The following is an 18,641-nucleotide window of genomic DNA, read 5'->3' on the forward strand; positions in this document are numbered from 1 at the left end:
CTTTATAAATAGAAATCTAATTTGGGGCACTTAATATATAAGTGTATGAAGACAGCATTGAGTGAGGTTTGGGGGGGTTGTTGCATATTTGACCAGGCCATCAAGGGAATTTGTTCACAAAAGGTTACAAAAGGAATTTTAAAACTACATATTCTTTCATGTTTCTTCATCTTTAAAACCCAAAAGACACATACACTTAGAATTGTAAACTGAGAGATTGGAGCAGAGTGAACTCAGCTGACGTTCCTTTCCCTCTTCCCAGAAGGAGAAGTGCGCAGCTCAAAGACAGGATCCGTTATCATCTCCTGTCCCTCTTCGCCAGCAAGTAGCAGATCTCCACTTTCTCAGAAGGTGGGAAGTCTGATGAACCCAATGTACCTCGTGTGCCATTTTGCGATAGTTTTGCTGAGGAACAACTATTAAAAAGAAATATTTCACCTAGCTGTTTCTGTGACCCATAGACTCTTCAATGCCAACTAGAAAAAAGGATTACAATAATATCCTGATATGTACATTCTGGTTCATCAAAGATTTTCATATGATGTCTAAATTAAAATGCTAGTCGTTCTTCAGTATTGTTGTGAAATGAATGTACAGATACTATGTATGTTTCCTGAAAATGTTTTGAAGTCTGTACAAAGACAGAGTTGACATATATGTTTTCTGACAAATAATAATAATGTTTAGTCACTTGTCTCTCTGGTACATAAATTAAGCCTTGTAAGTTAACACAATGGAGAATCATTTACATACTAAATCAATAGGGAGATGTGAAATCTACAGGGAGACAGCACAGAATAATAAGAGACAGAAGAATAAGCTACAGGGAGATGCAACAAGAAGGCAAAAGTCACCACTTTATCATGCACCTAGGAAGTAAATGGGCAATACGTTTACATTCATGAAAACACGATCTCAAATCAGCCTTGGCTGAAATGCTGCAGAGGATATTTGGGGTGAGATCAACATATTTAGACTGGAGGTGATCCTGCTAAGTTAAGTCTAGTCTCCAGAAAACATGTTATAATTTTGTTTTATATGTAACTTGTTTCCATTATCCTTACTCATTCTCACTCAAATCTTTGATAATAAACTTACGGTTGTTTTCACTATAAATGTATCTCAGTGTTGTGATATTAAACAAGGTGCTAATCCTGAGTTGACTCATACAAACTAGCGTGTACATGTCCTCCTGCAGACAGCTGACCTGGTACTTCTGAGAGTGTTCAGTGGAAAGGGGGCTGACCACTACAGGGGAACGCTTCAAAGGGGCTCAAGGAGTGAGTACATCTATTGTTAACCTGCAAGGCAAAGTAAGGGCTGTTTAGTGGGATCTGAGATCTGAACACCCACATAAGAACAAGCAAGTCTCCCTCTTGCTGGAGTCAAGGGAGTAACAGGGTGACTCACAGTCCAAGGTTCTCTAAGAAACATCACAGTTTTGAATACAGATTCATTGACAAATTCTTCTAAATGAGTATTGTCCCCTGTGGGTATAGTGAAAGCAGAACTCTTTAAAAGGCAGTTTGTAATGCATTCTCTCACAGTTGTAATGGGGGGAAAAAAACGACACCTTTAATTAAAGTGATTTAAGTTGAGCCTGAATATCACTTTAAAGGAATTTTGAATATCCAAACCAAGACATTAGAAACAAATCATACAATGTGATTAGACAGAGATAAAACTGAGGGAACAGGTAATCAATACAGACACTTTCACATCTAGGTCAGTTGTTCAATTATAGCCCAGGATAGTAATAACCAACAGAATGGAGTAACAGCTGCTTGCTGGCTAAATATTAAAGGAGTTGGTGGATTATGTCTTTATCACAATCACCATCATCACTATTCATTACCTTTTTGGTAGTCTGACTGGTCATGATTTAATGGGCAACAAACAATTTTTTACCTTGTCCCTCCAGAATGGGGTAGAAGCACCCTGCAAATAACCATATGATATTATTGTAGTCCAGCGTTGCAAAGGTCTGTTTGCCCATGCATGTATGACAGTAATTATTTTGACAGATCAGTAAGATGTCATGGGGTTTTTTCATTATCAATCAAATTAGGTGGCAAATGAGTACATTTTATGTCTGGATAGCTAAATTTTCATGGCAATTTTTCAAGGCTGTTTAACCCTACTGTACCTTATCCTACTCCCCTGTTTTTTGTAGCTTTCATTCACTAAATCATGCTCACAATCAGACTACAAGCTTTCTAGGGCAGAGACCATGTCATGTCATCTTCTTTCCTTTGCAAAGACCTGGCATATTTTGGGCACTATAAAAATGATAATTACTTATCACTGTCAATGTAACTCTTTGCCTATAGACCAACAGAACACTTCAACATCCAGCTCTTTCAATCCAGCACATTTTCAGAAGTATTAAACGTATAATTTAGAAAAAAGGCCCTAGTAGCATAACAAAGAAAAAACAAACAACACATTGAAAAATAAAAATTTGAAGTCATATCCAACATTAATCTACAAATGTTCTTTTTAAGACTCCAACAGTCAATAGTGAATAAATATTTTAAAAGATTCATGATACCTAAGCCACATGACTTTGAGTAGTGGGACTGGCAAAACGCATGTACTTGCAACCTATTTAATATTTATTCCCACAAAAGGGCCAAAAGCCAGTTAGCAGCCACAATAAATGAAGTAGTCTACGCTTCAAATTCTGCTGTTGTGATCATCCAACATCAGCATTTTTCACCAACTCTTTTGAGGTTCTATATCAAATTCTAACCCAGCTATACTCATTTAGGTAAACAATCATCACCAGATTTTCGTAACAGTATGTCCATCAGTTTGCTTCATGCACCCTATTATTCAGCTAAATGGATCACCCATTTGATCCATTCTTAAAATCTAAAGTCAGCACTTCGCTCCACACACTGACAGTGAAATAAAGCTGTTTAAAACCATAACCTTTTTTCCCCCCAAGGCTTAGCTGCCTAACATTTCTACATACCAAACTAATTAAGTCACCTAGTAACTCTACCTAAACATTGTTTAATCTCTAGTTTATCTCATCACTACTTAATTTAAAAGCAATGTAAAAAATTATCTACTTTATTTAAAAATCCCCAGCCAAGCATAGCATTTTAATTTAAACCGTGAAATAGCTTCATGTTCTGGTTTCCATTAATACTGGAAGTTAAATACGCAAATACTCCACTAATAATAATATATATTAAATGTGTGTTGGAACTGAATAAGGGTGTGTCAGCACTGGATCAAGCATTTTTCTTTCAACGATTAATTTATTCTTATCTGATATTATTATTTGTATTATTGTAGCCCCAGACATGGACCAAGACCCCATTGTACTAGGTACTGTATTAACACAGAACAAAAAAGACAATCCCTGCCCCAAGAAACTTACAATCTAAGTATAAGAGACAACAGATGGATACAGACAGAGTGATAGGAGAATAGAAGGATACAATGAGACAATATAGGTCAGCATGGTATGCTGTGGATTCACACCAGCAGCCTATCCATTGTCAAGTTGTTTGTAAGCATCAGAGCAGAGGAAAGTTTTGAGAACATATTTGAAGGAGGATAACGAGTTAGTTTTGCAGATGGTTATGGGGAGCTCCTCTCAAGGTGAAGCACAGCATGGGAGAGAACACAAAAGGTGCTTGTTTGATAATTTAACAAGTTGGCCACTGAGGCTGGAGTCATGGACTGATCGGAGACAGGAGTCCACCCTCGGATACTGAATGAGAGATGACTGGTAGGTTGAAAGTGAATACAAATACATATGTCTGATACAATAGAGAAGAGCAAGCCAGTGGTGCGAAGCAAAAAGAGAGGTGATTTGATCGAAGCAACAGGCTAAGAAAATTCTCTTTGCAGTAGCATTCTGAATGGATGAGTGAGGCAAGACTGCATTTGCCAAGGTCAGAGAAAAGACTGTTGCAGTAGTAGACATGCAAGATTACGAGAGCCTGGATGAGAGTTATAGCTGAATGGATGGATTGGAAAGACTGTATTTGAGAAATGTGATGCAGAAAAATCTGCAAGGTTTAGACATAACCTGGATGTGAGGAACTTGCACACGGCCTACGTGAAGAATGAGAAGACTCCCAGGGATCAACATTTTGAGGTTGTGGATGCTTGTTATAAAAAGTTTTTGCAATAGTCAGGAGTTAGGGCGATAGGAAATTCTCTGGTTTCAGAGTAACAGCCGTGTTAGTCTGTCTTTGCAAAAAGAAAAGGAGTACTTGTGGCACCTTAGAGACTAACCAATTTATTTGAGCATGAGCTTTCGTGAGCTACAGCTCACTTCATCGGATGCATACCGCCACGGTATGCATCCGATGAAGTGAGCTGTAGCTCACGAAAGCTCATGCTCAAATAAATTGGTTAGTCTCTAAGGTGCCACAAGTACTCCTTTTCTTTTTAGGAAATTCTCTGGTTTTGGTCTACCAGGTTTTATTTTTATTAAAATATTTTCCCCAAAGTAAACACTCATTTCGCAACCAAAAATGGCAGTGTTATATCAGTATCAGCTGCTCTACCTCCATCAATGGAAAAACTGCATGAGGCCCAAACAAGAAGAAATATAAAACAGGTCTCTTACAACCACGTCCTACCTTGCAATTTTTGAGTCCCTCAAGTCCCTGGTGGTCCAGTGATGGGCCCAACACAGTGTCATTATGGTCAGTAGTCTGCCAGGATGGGGTGTCCAAAATTCCCAGTTGCCACCCACACTGGCCTTAAGACAATTTATTTTTAACAAGATTTTTTCCAACAATATACGGACACATTCAGACAGATGCCACAATCAGCAGCAATCTGAACATGTGTAGCATTATGAGAGTTTTCCTCAAGGCCCTGGGTGACCCAGACGTGCTTTCATTTTTGCTTTTTTAGTTCCAAGAACTCCTCTCCCTAGTGTCCCCATAATCTTTAATATCTAGAAGCTGTATATTTTTGTCTTCGTTTTACAAAGTTGTCCCATTCTGAGCGTATGCTAAGGTCACTTATTGACACTCACCCTCCAATTAAACTTTGAAATAAACATTAATCAAGAATAGAATTCTGCGTTCAGCTCCTAAAAAATCACACAAGCCATAAAACAAGCAAGCCATGTCATAGAATCATAGAATATTAGGGTTGGAAGGGACCTCAGGAGGTCATCTAGTCCAACCCCCTGCTCAAAGCAGGACCGATCCCCGACTAAATCATCCCAGCCAGGGCTTTGTCAATCCCGACTTTAAAAACTTCTAGGAAAGGAGATTCCACCACCTCCCTAGGTAACGCATTCCAGTGTTTCACCACCCTCAGAATGAAAAAGTTTTTCCTAATATCCAACCATCTACACGTCTACATGTACAGTGCTGCAGCTGTACTGATACAGCTGCGTTGCTGCAACATGTCTGGTGAAGACGCTCTATGATGACAGGAGAGAGTTCTCCTGTCAGCATAAAAAATACATCACCCCTACAAGTGGCACAAGCTATGTCAGCAGTAGCTCTCCCGCCAAAAGAGCGCTGTTACGCTAGTGCTTATGTCGGTGTAACTTATGTCGCTCAGGGGGATGGAATATTCAAAACCCCGAGCAACATAAGATTCCACAACATAGGCAGTAGTGAAGACATAACCTCAGTGACCAAAAAGAATCACTCCACTATCTCCTCCAAAATATGCACTTTTTTGGTAGGTTAGCTGGCCAAAACACCTCAAGACCACAAAATAATCCTAGACTGGAGTACAACCATCAGAAAGTATCACTGCTTAAAAAAGAAGATGCATCAGTACTGTGAGAGAAGCACCATCATGAACCATGGTTTGATAACCACCAGTTTAAAAAAAAAAAATCTAGACGGCTGTGACATATTTAATAAAAAAGTACTACAGAGCCCAAGGATAGTCACTGATGAGTACTAAAAGAATTAAAAGATGTACTGCTATCTTTACAAACCTACTTTTGATGGTCCTTTGAGGATGGATAAGCTCTCAGATATTTAGAAAAGAGAAAAAGTGACTGTTTTATATGGGGGGGGAGGGGGCAACCCACAGAATTACAGCAAATCTGATGCTTGCTAAATTGCAAAACACAGATAAACAGGAAATGAATTTGTAAAAAATAAGGTGATATACGAAAGGTATGAAGTAATCAAACACTAATCATGCCGAAGTAACTATTTCTTTGCAAGGTAACAATATACTGGATAAAGGAAATATAGTGGACAGCATCTCTAAACTTTAGTAAGACATTTGATATGATCTTGCACAACTGTCTCACAGAAACTGAAGAATGAAGAAGGTTGACTACGCTATTGCACCAGAGAGAAGAATCTGGGGATTAGAGTAGAATGATGAATTAAATATGAGTCAACAATATAATGATGTCACCAAAAAGACAGATGCTATATTGGGTCATATTAGTAGACATATCCTATTAAAAACAAATGAGACAATTGTTCTTCTGGGCACTTGTTCGGCCTTGACCTGAGTACTCAAACAGCTAGAACCCTGTAGGCAAACTGTACACTAATAATGTACCCTTCACATTAGCAATGTACACCAACTGTTCACATTTGGGCACAATATTTTTAAAGAAAAATTACAAAGCAGTACACAGTTACATACTAAATTTATGAAAGGTTTGGAAAATAAGACCAATGAGGAAAGGGTAAAATAATTTGACTTTCATTCTAGAGATAAGAGAAACAAATGGGCCTTAAATTATTTTAAAATATGAAAAACATCTATGATAAAGACATAGGAATAATTTATTTTCATTAGTCATTGAGGGTTGTCAGATCAAAGGTCCATCTTTCAACAGTTGCCAATGCCAGGTTCCCCAGAGGGAATGAACAGAATAGGTAATCATCAAGTGATCCATCCCGTCACCCATTCCCAACTTCTGGCAAACAGAGGCTAGGGACACCATCCCTGTCCATCTTGGCTAATAGCCATTGACGGACCTATCCTCTATGAAATTATCTAGTTCTTTTTAATGGGACACTTTGGGATTAACATTAGTATAAAATACCCTATAATAACAATCAGACAGCAAAAAAATGCTGCATCATTCCAAGGAATGCTTTTAAAGTGAATTTACTACTTGTGAGAGGTACCAGACTGATAGCCATGCAAAGTGATATCTGTTTCTATACAGAACAGGACCAGCATTGAACTCATGAGAATGCAGAGTTGTGGAGGTTATATGAGGAATGTTTCCCATCCATCCCCACTGAGCAGCTGTCATGGCAAGCTAACTCCTTTTCTGGATAGTTTGACCTAACAAAGTCAGAATGTAGGATTTTCAAGGGTATATATGTTCAGCACAAAAGCCCAGGATCATACTGTTCTGGATAGGATCTGAAAACAAACACACAAGCTCATGGATTCCTAGACTCAATTTTACACATTTCCTTGTACATTGTATTTATCAAGCTTATACTTAGTCTGTTTTCATTATTACCACTCCAATTAATAGCAGCTGAAATGAATGATGGCTCTAATTATATAGTCAGCTGGGATAAAATCCTGGCCCAATGAACTCCATTTGAGTTTTGCCACTGGCTTCAACAGGGCCAAAATTTTACCCATCACCTAAAATAAAAAAGGAGAGGGGGAACTGTTTGGAAAGAGTGAGGATCTTCCTCTTCCTTCCTGCAGTGAGGATCTTCCTTAATTATTTTCCCCATCACATGCTCAACTTACAGAAAAGATTATATCATCATTATTCAAAGAGAAAACACACCACTAATAGCCTTTCAAAGTTATGTTATATGGGGAGGCATTCAGGAGCAGAGATTGGTAGATTTATCCTTTGAACAAAATTCACAAAAGAATGAGTATACGAATAATCTTTCTTTATACAGAAGCAATTTAAAAGGAAGGTAATAGTTAAACACCCTGCTTCTTAAGAGAACTAGCCGATAAATCAATGTCCAAATTTATATCACTGCTCTATTTAAACATAGCTATAAGAATCATTTAACCTTACAGCATAAAAGTCAGTTGATAATTTTTTTTCTGACTAGCACCTAATAAAATTCATTCTTGCAGAATTGTGGAAAAGTTAAGTACAGTCCACCCTTCTCATAAAGTTTCCTGTTACAAGGTTGCATGGTTTACACATATGTTGTATTTTATTATTTAAAAAATTCCTCCTTATAGCACCCTCTTTGTTGTAACACTCAAATATACTTTGCCTCTAGGCCAGGACTATAATAAAAGTAAAATGAATTCAGACAATTTGCTGAGAAAAGCTAGGTAGAGGGAGGGAGTAGTGGATTTTAAATTTTTGCCTTCTTTTTTTGCTTGTAATTTTTTCATGCTATAATTTTTAATATTCTTTCTTTAAAACACTTTGTTTTTATTATTTCCTTTTATTTATGCAGGACCTGTGGAATAACTTCCAACAAATCTGTGCAGTTCTGAAAGCCATTTTATGATCTGGGAATCCTAATTTCAAAAATCAGTACACACTTGATCACTAGGAGACTGAACTTTACAGAAAGAAAAGGAGTACTTGTGGCACCTTAGAGACTAACAAATTTATTTGAGCATAAGCTTTCGTAAGCATATGCTCAAATAAATTTGTTAGTCTCTAAGGTGTCACAAGTACTCCTTTTCTTTTTGCCGATGCAGACTAACACGGCTGCTACTCTGAAACTTGAACTTTACAGAGACTTTATCAACTTATTTCAAGAAGCTAAAGGAAGCAAGCTGAATTCACTGATCATTTTAAATCCAGTTAGTACAAACACATTTTGTGCAACTAAATAAAAATGGAGTATAAACATTTTTCAGTGAAAATAAAGACATTATGCATAGAATTAATATATAAAACAACTTCAAATATACTTTATGTACACAGAGAAAATGAGCTCTATCTTATGTGTCAACAATTCCCACTAGTGGGGCATGAGCTATCAATGCATTATCTATTTAGTCCTTAGAATCAAGGCAACATTAAACTTTTATAATCTTTTTTTTTAAATTCATGAAGTATTCAAGATGTTCATATATGCAGCTCAACGTATCATTTTTTCCCCTCAGCAAAAATCATAAAACTCATCTGACACTTGGGAAATGTTGCTTCCTATTATGGCATATGGCCATTGCCACATTTCATAGGCACTTTAGATAGAGACCTAGGAGTCAGGCAATTAGGAATCACTTTGGAAGGCACAGGATCTCAGTATCCAGTTCTTCATTATTACATTCTCACTACATTTTTAGTTTATAAATGTATTGGCTGTTTTCCTGATTACTATTTGCTCTGGCACATCTTTGATTGCATGGATTTTAGGAATTTTTATTTATATCACAATATATAAGCCTATAGAAACTTCAAGCAATCATTTCATGATTTAAAAATGCTTCTGCACTCTTTCATACATCTTCATCAGAAATCTGTTCATCTTACTTAGAAACATCAATATCTCAAACTCATTTTCTATTATTAAAAATATTTATAAAATACTTTGGCATTACATAGGACTTTACTGACAGTTAACACATCCCTTGCCTGGAGAGTTTACAGTCTAATGGGCAGATTGTGGCCTGTCCTGAACAAGGCAGTATAGAGGACATAAGATGTCCCCTTACTTCTTTGCCCCTGGGCATCCTACTACCACTCCCTATATGCAAGGGGAAGCTGGGTCCACGGATCTGGTATATATCCCCCTTAAGATCTGTGGGAAAGGATAAGAGTGGAATGAGCCTTGATTCCAACCCCTTCCCACCATGTCAAGGAGCCTATGCTGAGACAAGTATAAAGTTGTGGCATTTTACTCTCTAGGAGCAACTGGGAGACTGATTTCTAAAGTCACAATCTCCCTCCAGGACTGCTCCAGGGGAAGCACACACCACCACTCTGTCCCTTACTATGAAGTAGATCACACACTGCCGATTTAGCCCTAAGTAAGACAAGACAAACAAGTCAAGACATAGAATAACATTTATTTCTATCTTAAGTATTGTTCTCAGAAGACACTTAACCTGGTATCTAAGCATCAGATTAGAGGCTGTGAAGATTACAGATAAAGAGGCACAAGGGACTGTGTGAAAAACTTAGAGTTAAAGAAGAATTTGAACAGAGTGAGGGAGGAGAGAGTGTGATGGATAAGGACAGGATGACTGTTCCTAACACGGGAGCAAAATCATAGAGATAAGAAATAGAAAGCAAATAAAGTGGGGTGGGGGACAAGAGTGGAGGAATAAGGCAAAAGGAATGGCAAGAAATAGGGCTGAATAGTGGATAAGAGCGATTCTGAAGTTATGCAGGACAAGAAAGAAATCTACACAAATTTCGCACTAAAACTTACATCTGTATGCCAGAGTTTTTTAAAAATCATTTTGAAGGGAGGTGGGGGAAAAGAATATAAATGCAATTATATAGTCTCCTCTATTGCATTAAACAAAGCAAAATTCATTGAAGCAGCTATAGAGGCATATAATACTTACAGCATGTTAAGTGAACACCAACCATATGAACTTTTCAAGATGATTTCAAGATCCTGGTGTCCTTTTAAAGCCCTTAATGGATAAGGGCCTAGCTAACAAACAGTAACAGTAAAGTTGAAGGGCCTCAGAGTGAAATTTGTGGGAGCTTTACATTATCAGTGGGGAGCTTTTGCTTGTGAACTGCATGCATGGCCCATATCTATCCACTTTTAACACAGTGCATGGCCAGTTGCTTTACACAGGCCTTCTCTAAACTAGAAAATAATCCTCCTAAAAACAAAAACAAAAAAAAACCCCACAAGACAGCCACCAAGGCTTATTCAGTAAAAATAAAGGGCTGCTTTGAAAATAAACACCAAATAAACATATTCCGTGTTGTCTACGAGCCACACAAAATTATTAGGGTTTTTACAACTGTCAGTAAAATTCAGTAAACTTTTAATATTACAGGTTAATTTGAAAAATATAAAATTAAAATCCTTGATTGAAAGGCATTTTTTCCAGGGTGCTTCCCCCCCACTTTAATTAAAACCAGAGTTCACAAACTCTTTATGCATAGGGACTCCATTAATGACTCCCTGGTCCAGCTCCCCATATTCTCAGCTTACAAACTACAGCTGGTTTGTCAGTTGCAAGTGCTGGTCTGAGAAATCACCTACTGTTTGTTAAAATGGGGTTCTCAGCTACCCATAAGTGGGGTCTGCTGTAGGACAGCTAGTAGCCTCCTATTAGGCATGGAGAGGAAAATTAGTCATTCCAGAGCTTTATTGGAGGGGCATAAATGGAATCAACGGGCATTTTTAAGGGGGAAGAGGACTGCAGGACAAAGATGAGAAAACAAGGCCTGGGAGACAGTAAGAGGATGCTGTCCCTCCCATCTTTGTCCAGTACATTGCAAGATAAATATCTCTAGGACACTGTAACTAGGCTTAAGAGAACACTATACTGTGGATGTAGGACTTCTCTGCTTATTCCACATGGCTATGTGGACCCTCATTTGTACTTTAAGTAATATATAAGAGTGAGGTGGTATTATTTAACCATGTATGTGTAATTGGTTAAAGTAGAAATGGTTTAATTCTCTAGTGTAGAACTATTCTGTCTGCTTCTCTCATACAAAGTAAAAGTGATGGAAAAGGGTATGAGAGTACAGTGGGAAAGAATGCAAATGTGTGAAAATGGGAGAGCGTGAATTAATGGAGAGCAGGTGATAATGATTGGGGAGTATGGAATGAATAAAGAGGGAGTGAGACAGAGGAAAGAAGGAAGTGAATGCAGAGGACAGAGTGTGTGGGAGAGGACACTCAGATCTAAAACTTGGGCATAGATGGTCATTTGTTCCACCCTCAGGAAAAATATTAGAGGAAACACTGCTCCACCAGACCTTGAAGTCCTCATATGCATCGTGCCCTGAACCAAGAATGGGTCTCACTTGGTGCCAACACCGTCTGATTCATCTTTTCCATTAAGAAGCAAATTTACCCTTCATCCAGCTAAATTTCTTATATTAGTATGATATCTTTACTGCCTACTCACAAGCCTATCACAATTGATATTTTTGATACTATATTAATTTATCAAGGTAAACATTCAGAGTTTAGAAATTTATATCTAACAAGAGCCACAAAATTTAACATCGGGCATCAACATTACTATCTGGCATGCTGAAAGGTTCAGTTAAGCACTTTCCATCATTTAAACGGAGTATCTCCTGTGCTTACAAGTGTGGCATACAGACTATGCCCACATAGCAGCTGGGAGGTGTAATTCCCAACACAGGTACATGCTAGATATGCCCTAGTTAGACCCTAAAAATAGCAATGTGACCGGGAAGGCTCAAGTGAGTCCAAGCAGTGCATATGCCACTGCAGCCATGGCTATTTTTTAGGTGGTAGCTCAAGCAGAGCTACCATGTGTATATGTCTGCCCACATTGGGAATTACATGTCCCAGCTGTTGTATAGAAAACTCCACAATGGCTTTAAATTAGCAAAAGGAACTACTAATATTCAGGGCCACTGCCCCAAGTGGTATATTGGATTCAAATTATGCAGCACTGCAGTAGAATCGGTGCAATATCTATTTATTTTCAAATTCAATTTCATTTCAATTTACTCTCCCTAACATTGCCAAGATGCTGCAAAATTTTCCTTAAATACATAACCACACTGTTAATGGTGTCAGCTCTGACAGGGTATTTAGGTGCTAAAAGCCTCAAGTAGGTGTGGCAAGTCATTTTGGTTTTTGGTGAGCAGGAGCCTGTTGAAGCTCTTTGGCTTTCTTGGGAAGGGATGTATTTAATCCTTCACTTCACCTTTGTGGGCAGAGGTAAGGTTACAATTTTGGAGGAGATGGAGGACTTCTTCATTCTTCACCCAAGCAAGACTTGATGGCAACCTGCAATATCACATACACACACTAATTTCTGGCACTACAAACCATAACGGGATTTTTCAGTTTAATGATTCTCCTAAAATGACTGGAAGCGAAATAACTAACAATACTGACATTTAAATTATTCTTATTAGAATTCAGACTGAACACCACACTAACAGTCCTGGGAGCCACTTTCAGAGATATTATTTAAAGTTGCTGGTAGAGTTAGGCAGAAATCACTGCATCAGTTTATACTGAAAATTATACTTGCAACCAAAAAGGTGAGAGGCAGGTAAGGTGTGGGTAAAATGAAAGCTTAGTTTCCGGAGCAGAAGTCTAGCCAAATCTGCAACAGTTTCCCCCCTCCCCGCCAATGGTTTTTCAGTAAGTGAAAGTCAAATTCACCTCCTCCCCTTTTCTACAAAAATCCCATAAACCATGAAAAACATTTGGTTTTAGTCAATAAAATACTTTCTGCGGAACAGGTTTTCAGCAAAAGTATTTTTGTATTTTCCACACCTCATTAAGTCTTACAGTAAATGCACCTGTAGAACCAGACCATCGGAAGTAGTGTTATAAAAGTGTAGCAAAACCACTGACTGTAACCAGAGGACCATCTAGTGGTGGTTGGGCCACATCTCATGCCTTTCCCATTGTGCTGTAGCTATTTAAGGCAAATATAAATATAAACTGCTGTTCCTTAGAAATAAATCATCAATTTGTAGAGGGGCAACTGTGGCAGCTTCTTGAGTCTGCAGAGTTCCGAAAGCTTGATTCTTTGGGCGACAGGCCTGGGTATGAGACAGAAACTAAAGTGGTTGCATTAATTGATTCACTGGTCCTAGGAATGAATGAAGACAAAATGTGTCCAAGCAGACTTAGATTAGTCAGCAGCTTTTGATAACAATACTAAAGTTCTGTTAACTCACTAGTAGATCCTGGTAGGAATGGATAAAGTTGTTGTTGAATGACTCCATTCTTATACTCAGAGGACAGTCATGGGCAATATTTCCTCTATCCCAGGAGTTCTCTCCTACAGCATAACACAAGAGTTCCCACCACTGTTACCCCACCAATTCCACATGTATATGTGGCTGACAGCATTAGTAAAGAAACATGGGCTGTACGGTATTCAATATAACTTACTTCTCCAACACATCTCACCGAGCCAGATCAACACAATAAATAATCCAATGTTACAATGAGTTTGAGGCTTGGACAAAGGCTAGCTGACTGCAACTTAGTCCAGACAAGACAGAGATAAAGTTCGTAGGTTGGGGGAAGAAGCCAGAGAGTTGGTAAAGCTTTTATTGGTGCTCATAACTGAAAGAGAGTCAATGCTATTTGTAAAAGCATATAATCAAAGTTTATTATTAGAGACTGACTTCTCTTGGAAGCCCAGCTAGTAGCGGTTGCCTGGAGCATATTTTCCCCCCACCTGGCAAGATGAGTCATGCCTTTTCACTCTGATGTGGACCTTACGACACTTATCCGTATCTTTGTGACTTTGAGACACTTTCCTGTAAAGTGTTCTTTGTGACACAACACTTTGAGAACATGCAGAAAGTGAAGTTCACACAAAATGTGGTGGACCACTTATTACACAGAAAGAAAAGGAGTACTTGTGGCACCTTAGAGACTAACAAATTTATTTGAGCATAAGCTTTCGTGAGCTACAGCTCACTTCATCGGATGCATTCAGTGGAAAATACAGTGGGGAGATTTATATCCATAGAGAACATGAAACAATGGGTGTTACCATACACACTGTAAGGAGAGTGATCACTTAAGGTGAGATATTACGAGCAGGGGGGAGGGGAGGGGAGAACCTTTTGTAGCGTGTCAACTACTGGAAATGGCCCACCTTGATTATCACTACAAAAGGTGTCCCGTCCCCCTCCCGCCCCCCGCTCCTGCTGGTAATAGCTCACCTTAAGTGATCACTCTCCTTACAGTGTGTATGGTAACACCCATTGTTTCATGTTCTCTATGTATATAAATCTCCCCACTGTATTTTCCACTGAATGCATCCGATGAAGTGAGCTGTAGCTCACGAAAGCCTATGCTCAAATAAATTTGTTAGTCTCTAAGGTGCCACAAGTACTCCTTTTTTTTCTGCGAAGACAGGCTAACACGGCTGCTACTCTGAAACCTGTCATTATTACACAGAGTTTCACACTGACAGCACATTATGCCGGTGCTCCACAACTTGTATTAGCTACCAATCGGAATACAAGATAATGATTTCAAACCATCTGTTATTTTGATACTGCCTCTTTCTTGGGGTCACTCTACCACAACTGCCATCAGTAGAGAAGCTTGAGTTGGAGTTCCCCACTAAAAGGGAGAAAGTGGTTGGCAGTGCCCTGCAGAAGGGGTCTTCCACTTTGAAATTCTGATCAAACAAGTTGGGGCGTGAGCTCAAATTTGTCAACTTTCTAGACATACAGGAAAGTGCCTTTTTTGGGGGTGGGGGGGTCCTCTCAAGGAGAGAGCTGGAGAGGTTTGGGCTCATTTTACTAATGAATATTTCTGTCTGCCCTTAACAATGTATTGTTATTTGTGTTGTGTGTTTTTATTTTATGGAATGGATGACTAGACACTCAATAGTCATCTAGAAAAATTTATGTATACAACCTCAAGTTAGGAACCACAATTTGTTTAGTTTCAATTCTTTTTATTTTCATCCTATAATTCACAGTACCTTTCATTCAGGGGAAAATATAGGAGCCCTCTAGTGGTTAAACACATGTATATTTACATAAAGTCAGATTTTGATACCCCCTACTCAAAATGAGTAGCATTAACTTCACAAATAGTCAAATTGATTTCTGAAAATAATGGTTCAGTAAGGCCCCCAAACCTGCAAACACTTACATATGTGCATAAATAAAGCATGTGCAAAAAAGTATTTCCAGGATAACAGGAGCAAAGCATTTAAAATTTGGCTGCAGAAGTTAACTGAAGACTGTAATATACTGAACAACAAGATGTCTGCTTAACATTTCAAAGGATAACATTACATAGACTTTCTTTTAAAAAAGATTTAATAGGGCAGATGGAACAGAAAGGGGAAAAGCCAAAAACAAACACGCATAGCAGTCCGGAGAGTAAAGAGGACTACTCTACTTTCATTGTCCAATCTCGGCAAAATGCATAGCATGACTTAAATGTATTAAAACAAGAGATATTTTCAACATCTGAATTATTACAAGGAAAGAAAACTTGGGTTTTATTTGTTTTTTAATATAGTTTTAACATAAGTGTCCTTATGAGCCAACATCCTTATTTCAACACTTGACCTTTAATCACCCTAGTATACTCTGTATTTAACTTTCTTATTTTAGGTTCACTGATGTGTTAAAAACAAAAGCAAAACAAATGATACTTCCTAACTGTTCTCATCCCAACTACTAATCTAAAGATGGCAGCACCACAAAAACTCCCAAAACAGAAGCTTACTAGCATTTTCAGAAGAGGCCCAGGACTGAATGAGCATCAAAATGAACTATTCTTGAGGCCCTACTTAATTTGCAATATTGAAAATCTAGCAATATTAGGCTTCCGCTACAATTTTATCAGCTGCCTGGGGGGTCCTGCTGTCAGCCGGAGCCCCAGGCATTAATGACCATAATATTGTTGCAGCAAAATGTCCTGTTATCAAAAAAAATTAGTAGGCATAACATAATACCCGAGTGTTTATATTGTTCCAGAAAATTTCTCTTAAACAAATAGGTCTTCTCTGGCTTTTTCAAATTACCACAATTAATAAAGGTCTATTATTACTTTTCAGCTATTTTCCATGTCTTGTCCGCAACTCAGCCACAATTATTTGACAATCATTCCACAATTGAAGTAGGGCTTTAAGTATTCTTTGATTCCTAGACATTCCCTGCTAAATGTAACATAGCCCCAAAGTGGGAAAGCTTGCATATGCCACAAGCCCACGTTGTTCTTGATCAATAAATAAATTTTAATCCACAGGCTAAAATTCACTTAGAACTAATTTACCTTTCACACCACCAAATGGTCCATAAGTCATGTTGCAGGCTGTTCTCTGAAGATTGTGTTCATACATAAGTTTGATCTGATACTGGTTCCCATGTTCCACATTTCCCAAAGTTCCTATGAAAAAACAAGGAACAATATAGATATCTAATTTTTAACTTGTGGTCCACATGAAGGAAAAACAGGAACTTTTTTAGATTATTTAAGAACATTATATGCTGAGGCCTTATCTATTATTAGTTGCTTTGGTATGGGTCTGAGGGTTGACAATGATATATTTTTAGGAAAGTGGCAAATGTGTTTATTATTTGTACATCAGCAGTACCTACAGGCCAAAACCAGGAGTGGGGTTCCATTATACTAAGCACTGTATAAAACAAAATAAGAGACAGTGCCTGCCCTGAAGAAGACTATTTGAGCAAAGGACTCTCACATCTTTCCACAGTATATGGTTCAGCCATGTAATCAGAAATCAATTTACTCACCCAAAGAAGGCAAAACAAAATGTTTTGCATTACGATTCTGCAGTTCTAGGATCCAACAAACAAAGTATGTCTCGCAATTTGTTTCAGCCAAAACGTCTTAATCTCCTTAAGAGAGACTCTAAATTACGCCACATCAGCTCTTGACTCTGTTTTTGCAGTATGTTTCTAATGGTTGACAGAAAACTGATAATTACCCAAGTAGTAACTCGGTGTAGTGCTGGACGCTGCAGATGCCATATACATATTGTGTTAATCCCCAGACATGATAACTTCAAGCTCCTGCAGATAGACGCCTGGAGATATTTCAGAAGTATATAATCTACAAGAGCTTGAAGTTGGTATCTTTGGGGAATTAATAAAATTTGAAAAAAAATTACACTGTCAAAATTTGGAAAATCTCTTAAGAACCAGAATAGTAAGTTTAGAACTGTGGTTGATGCAATGCTCAACAATGTAAGGACAATGTAATCTAAAATGGACCTAAGCATCGTTTGAAGTGCCTATATTCCATGCTGCATCATCTAAACTGAATCCAACCATTGTTGATTTGAGCTTTTCTGCCTTGAGCCCTGCAGCTCCAAAAGTTTCCTCCCACCCCATTTTATACTATTAGCTGCCCCAGAACCCAGCTCTCCTACATCAACAAAGTGAGCACAAAGTTTCCAATAGTGAACAAACCTGTACACCATCACTTGTTCAGCTACAGACTACCATCAGTAAGAACAGTAATAAACCTAACTTTCTGTAATCCTTTGTGAGATGTTAATATAGTCTGGTCAAGATTAAGGAGGATCCTTTTGGCCTACAAATTGGGGATTATTTCAAAAATCTCTAAAACTGAAGTCATGTTTAGCAACTATGTAAGAAATGTTGAAAAATGAGGCAAATTCGTCATGTTCCAGTTTATGCAGAACTCCAGCAAAAGAAGTTTCTTTTGTTTTGTGCATCTTAGAGATCCAAGAATTCAGTTTCATATTTGATTACGTACTGCAAACAATACAGCTGCATCAGTTCTGTCACATTCAGACCTTCTACACACTAAAGGAGGGGAAGAATAAGCAGGTTTACCCTTTCATTTTGCTATTCTGGCCTCCTTGCCTTCACTAATTCATCTTCCCTAGAGCCTTTCTTATTTTAAGGCAAGTATCAAGCATTTAATGTTTAATAAAATTTAGTTCATTTTCTAAAACAATTATATTTACAGGGCATCTTTATCTGCCAACAGTTTGTTCATTAGAGCTCTGTGCATCAGCTTCTGTACTCAAAGTTGTAACATAAGAAGCTTTTATTGACAAACACACACTACTATTGACACACTTCTGTTGACAAA

At 38.1% G+C, this 18,641-nt stretch overlaps 1 protein-coding gene across 17 annotated transcripts in view; it reads right to left on the reverse strand.

The window, feature by feature from the left end:
* The window catches only part of BBS9 (Bardet-Biedl syndrome 9), a 439,570-nt gene that overhangs the window by 413,002 nt on the left and 7,927 nt on the right, over window positions 1-18,641 (reverse strand). For all 17 annotated transcript variants that reach the window (XM_073332918.1, XM_073332919.1, XM_073332921.1 and 14 more), the window contains one exon: window positions 16,830-16,943. In XM_073332918.1, the coding sequence (XP_073189019.1) occupies window positions 16,830-16,943 (114 nt within the window). The remainder of the gene's footprint in view (window positions 1-16,829; window positions 16,944-18,641) is intronic.

The sequence above is a fragment of the Lepidochelys kempii genome, chromosome 2 (genome assembly GCF_965140265.1).
Source record: "Lepidochelys kempii isolate rLepKem1 chromosome 2, rLepKem1.hap2, whole genome shotgun sequence".
Lineage (NCBI taxonomy): Eukaryota > Metazoa > Chordata > Testudines > Cheloniidae > Lepidochelys > Lepidochelys kempii.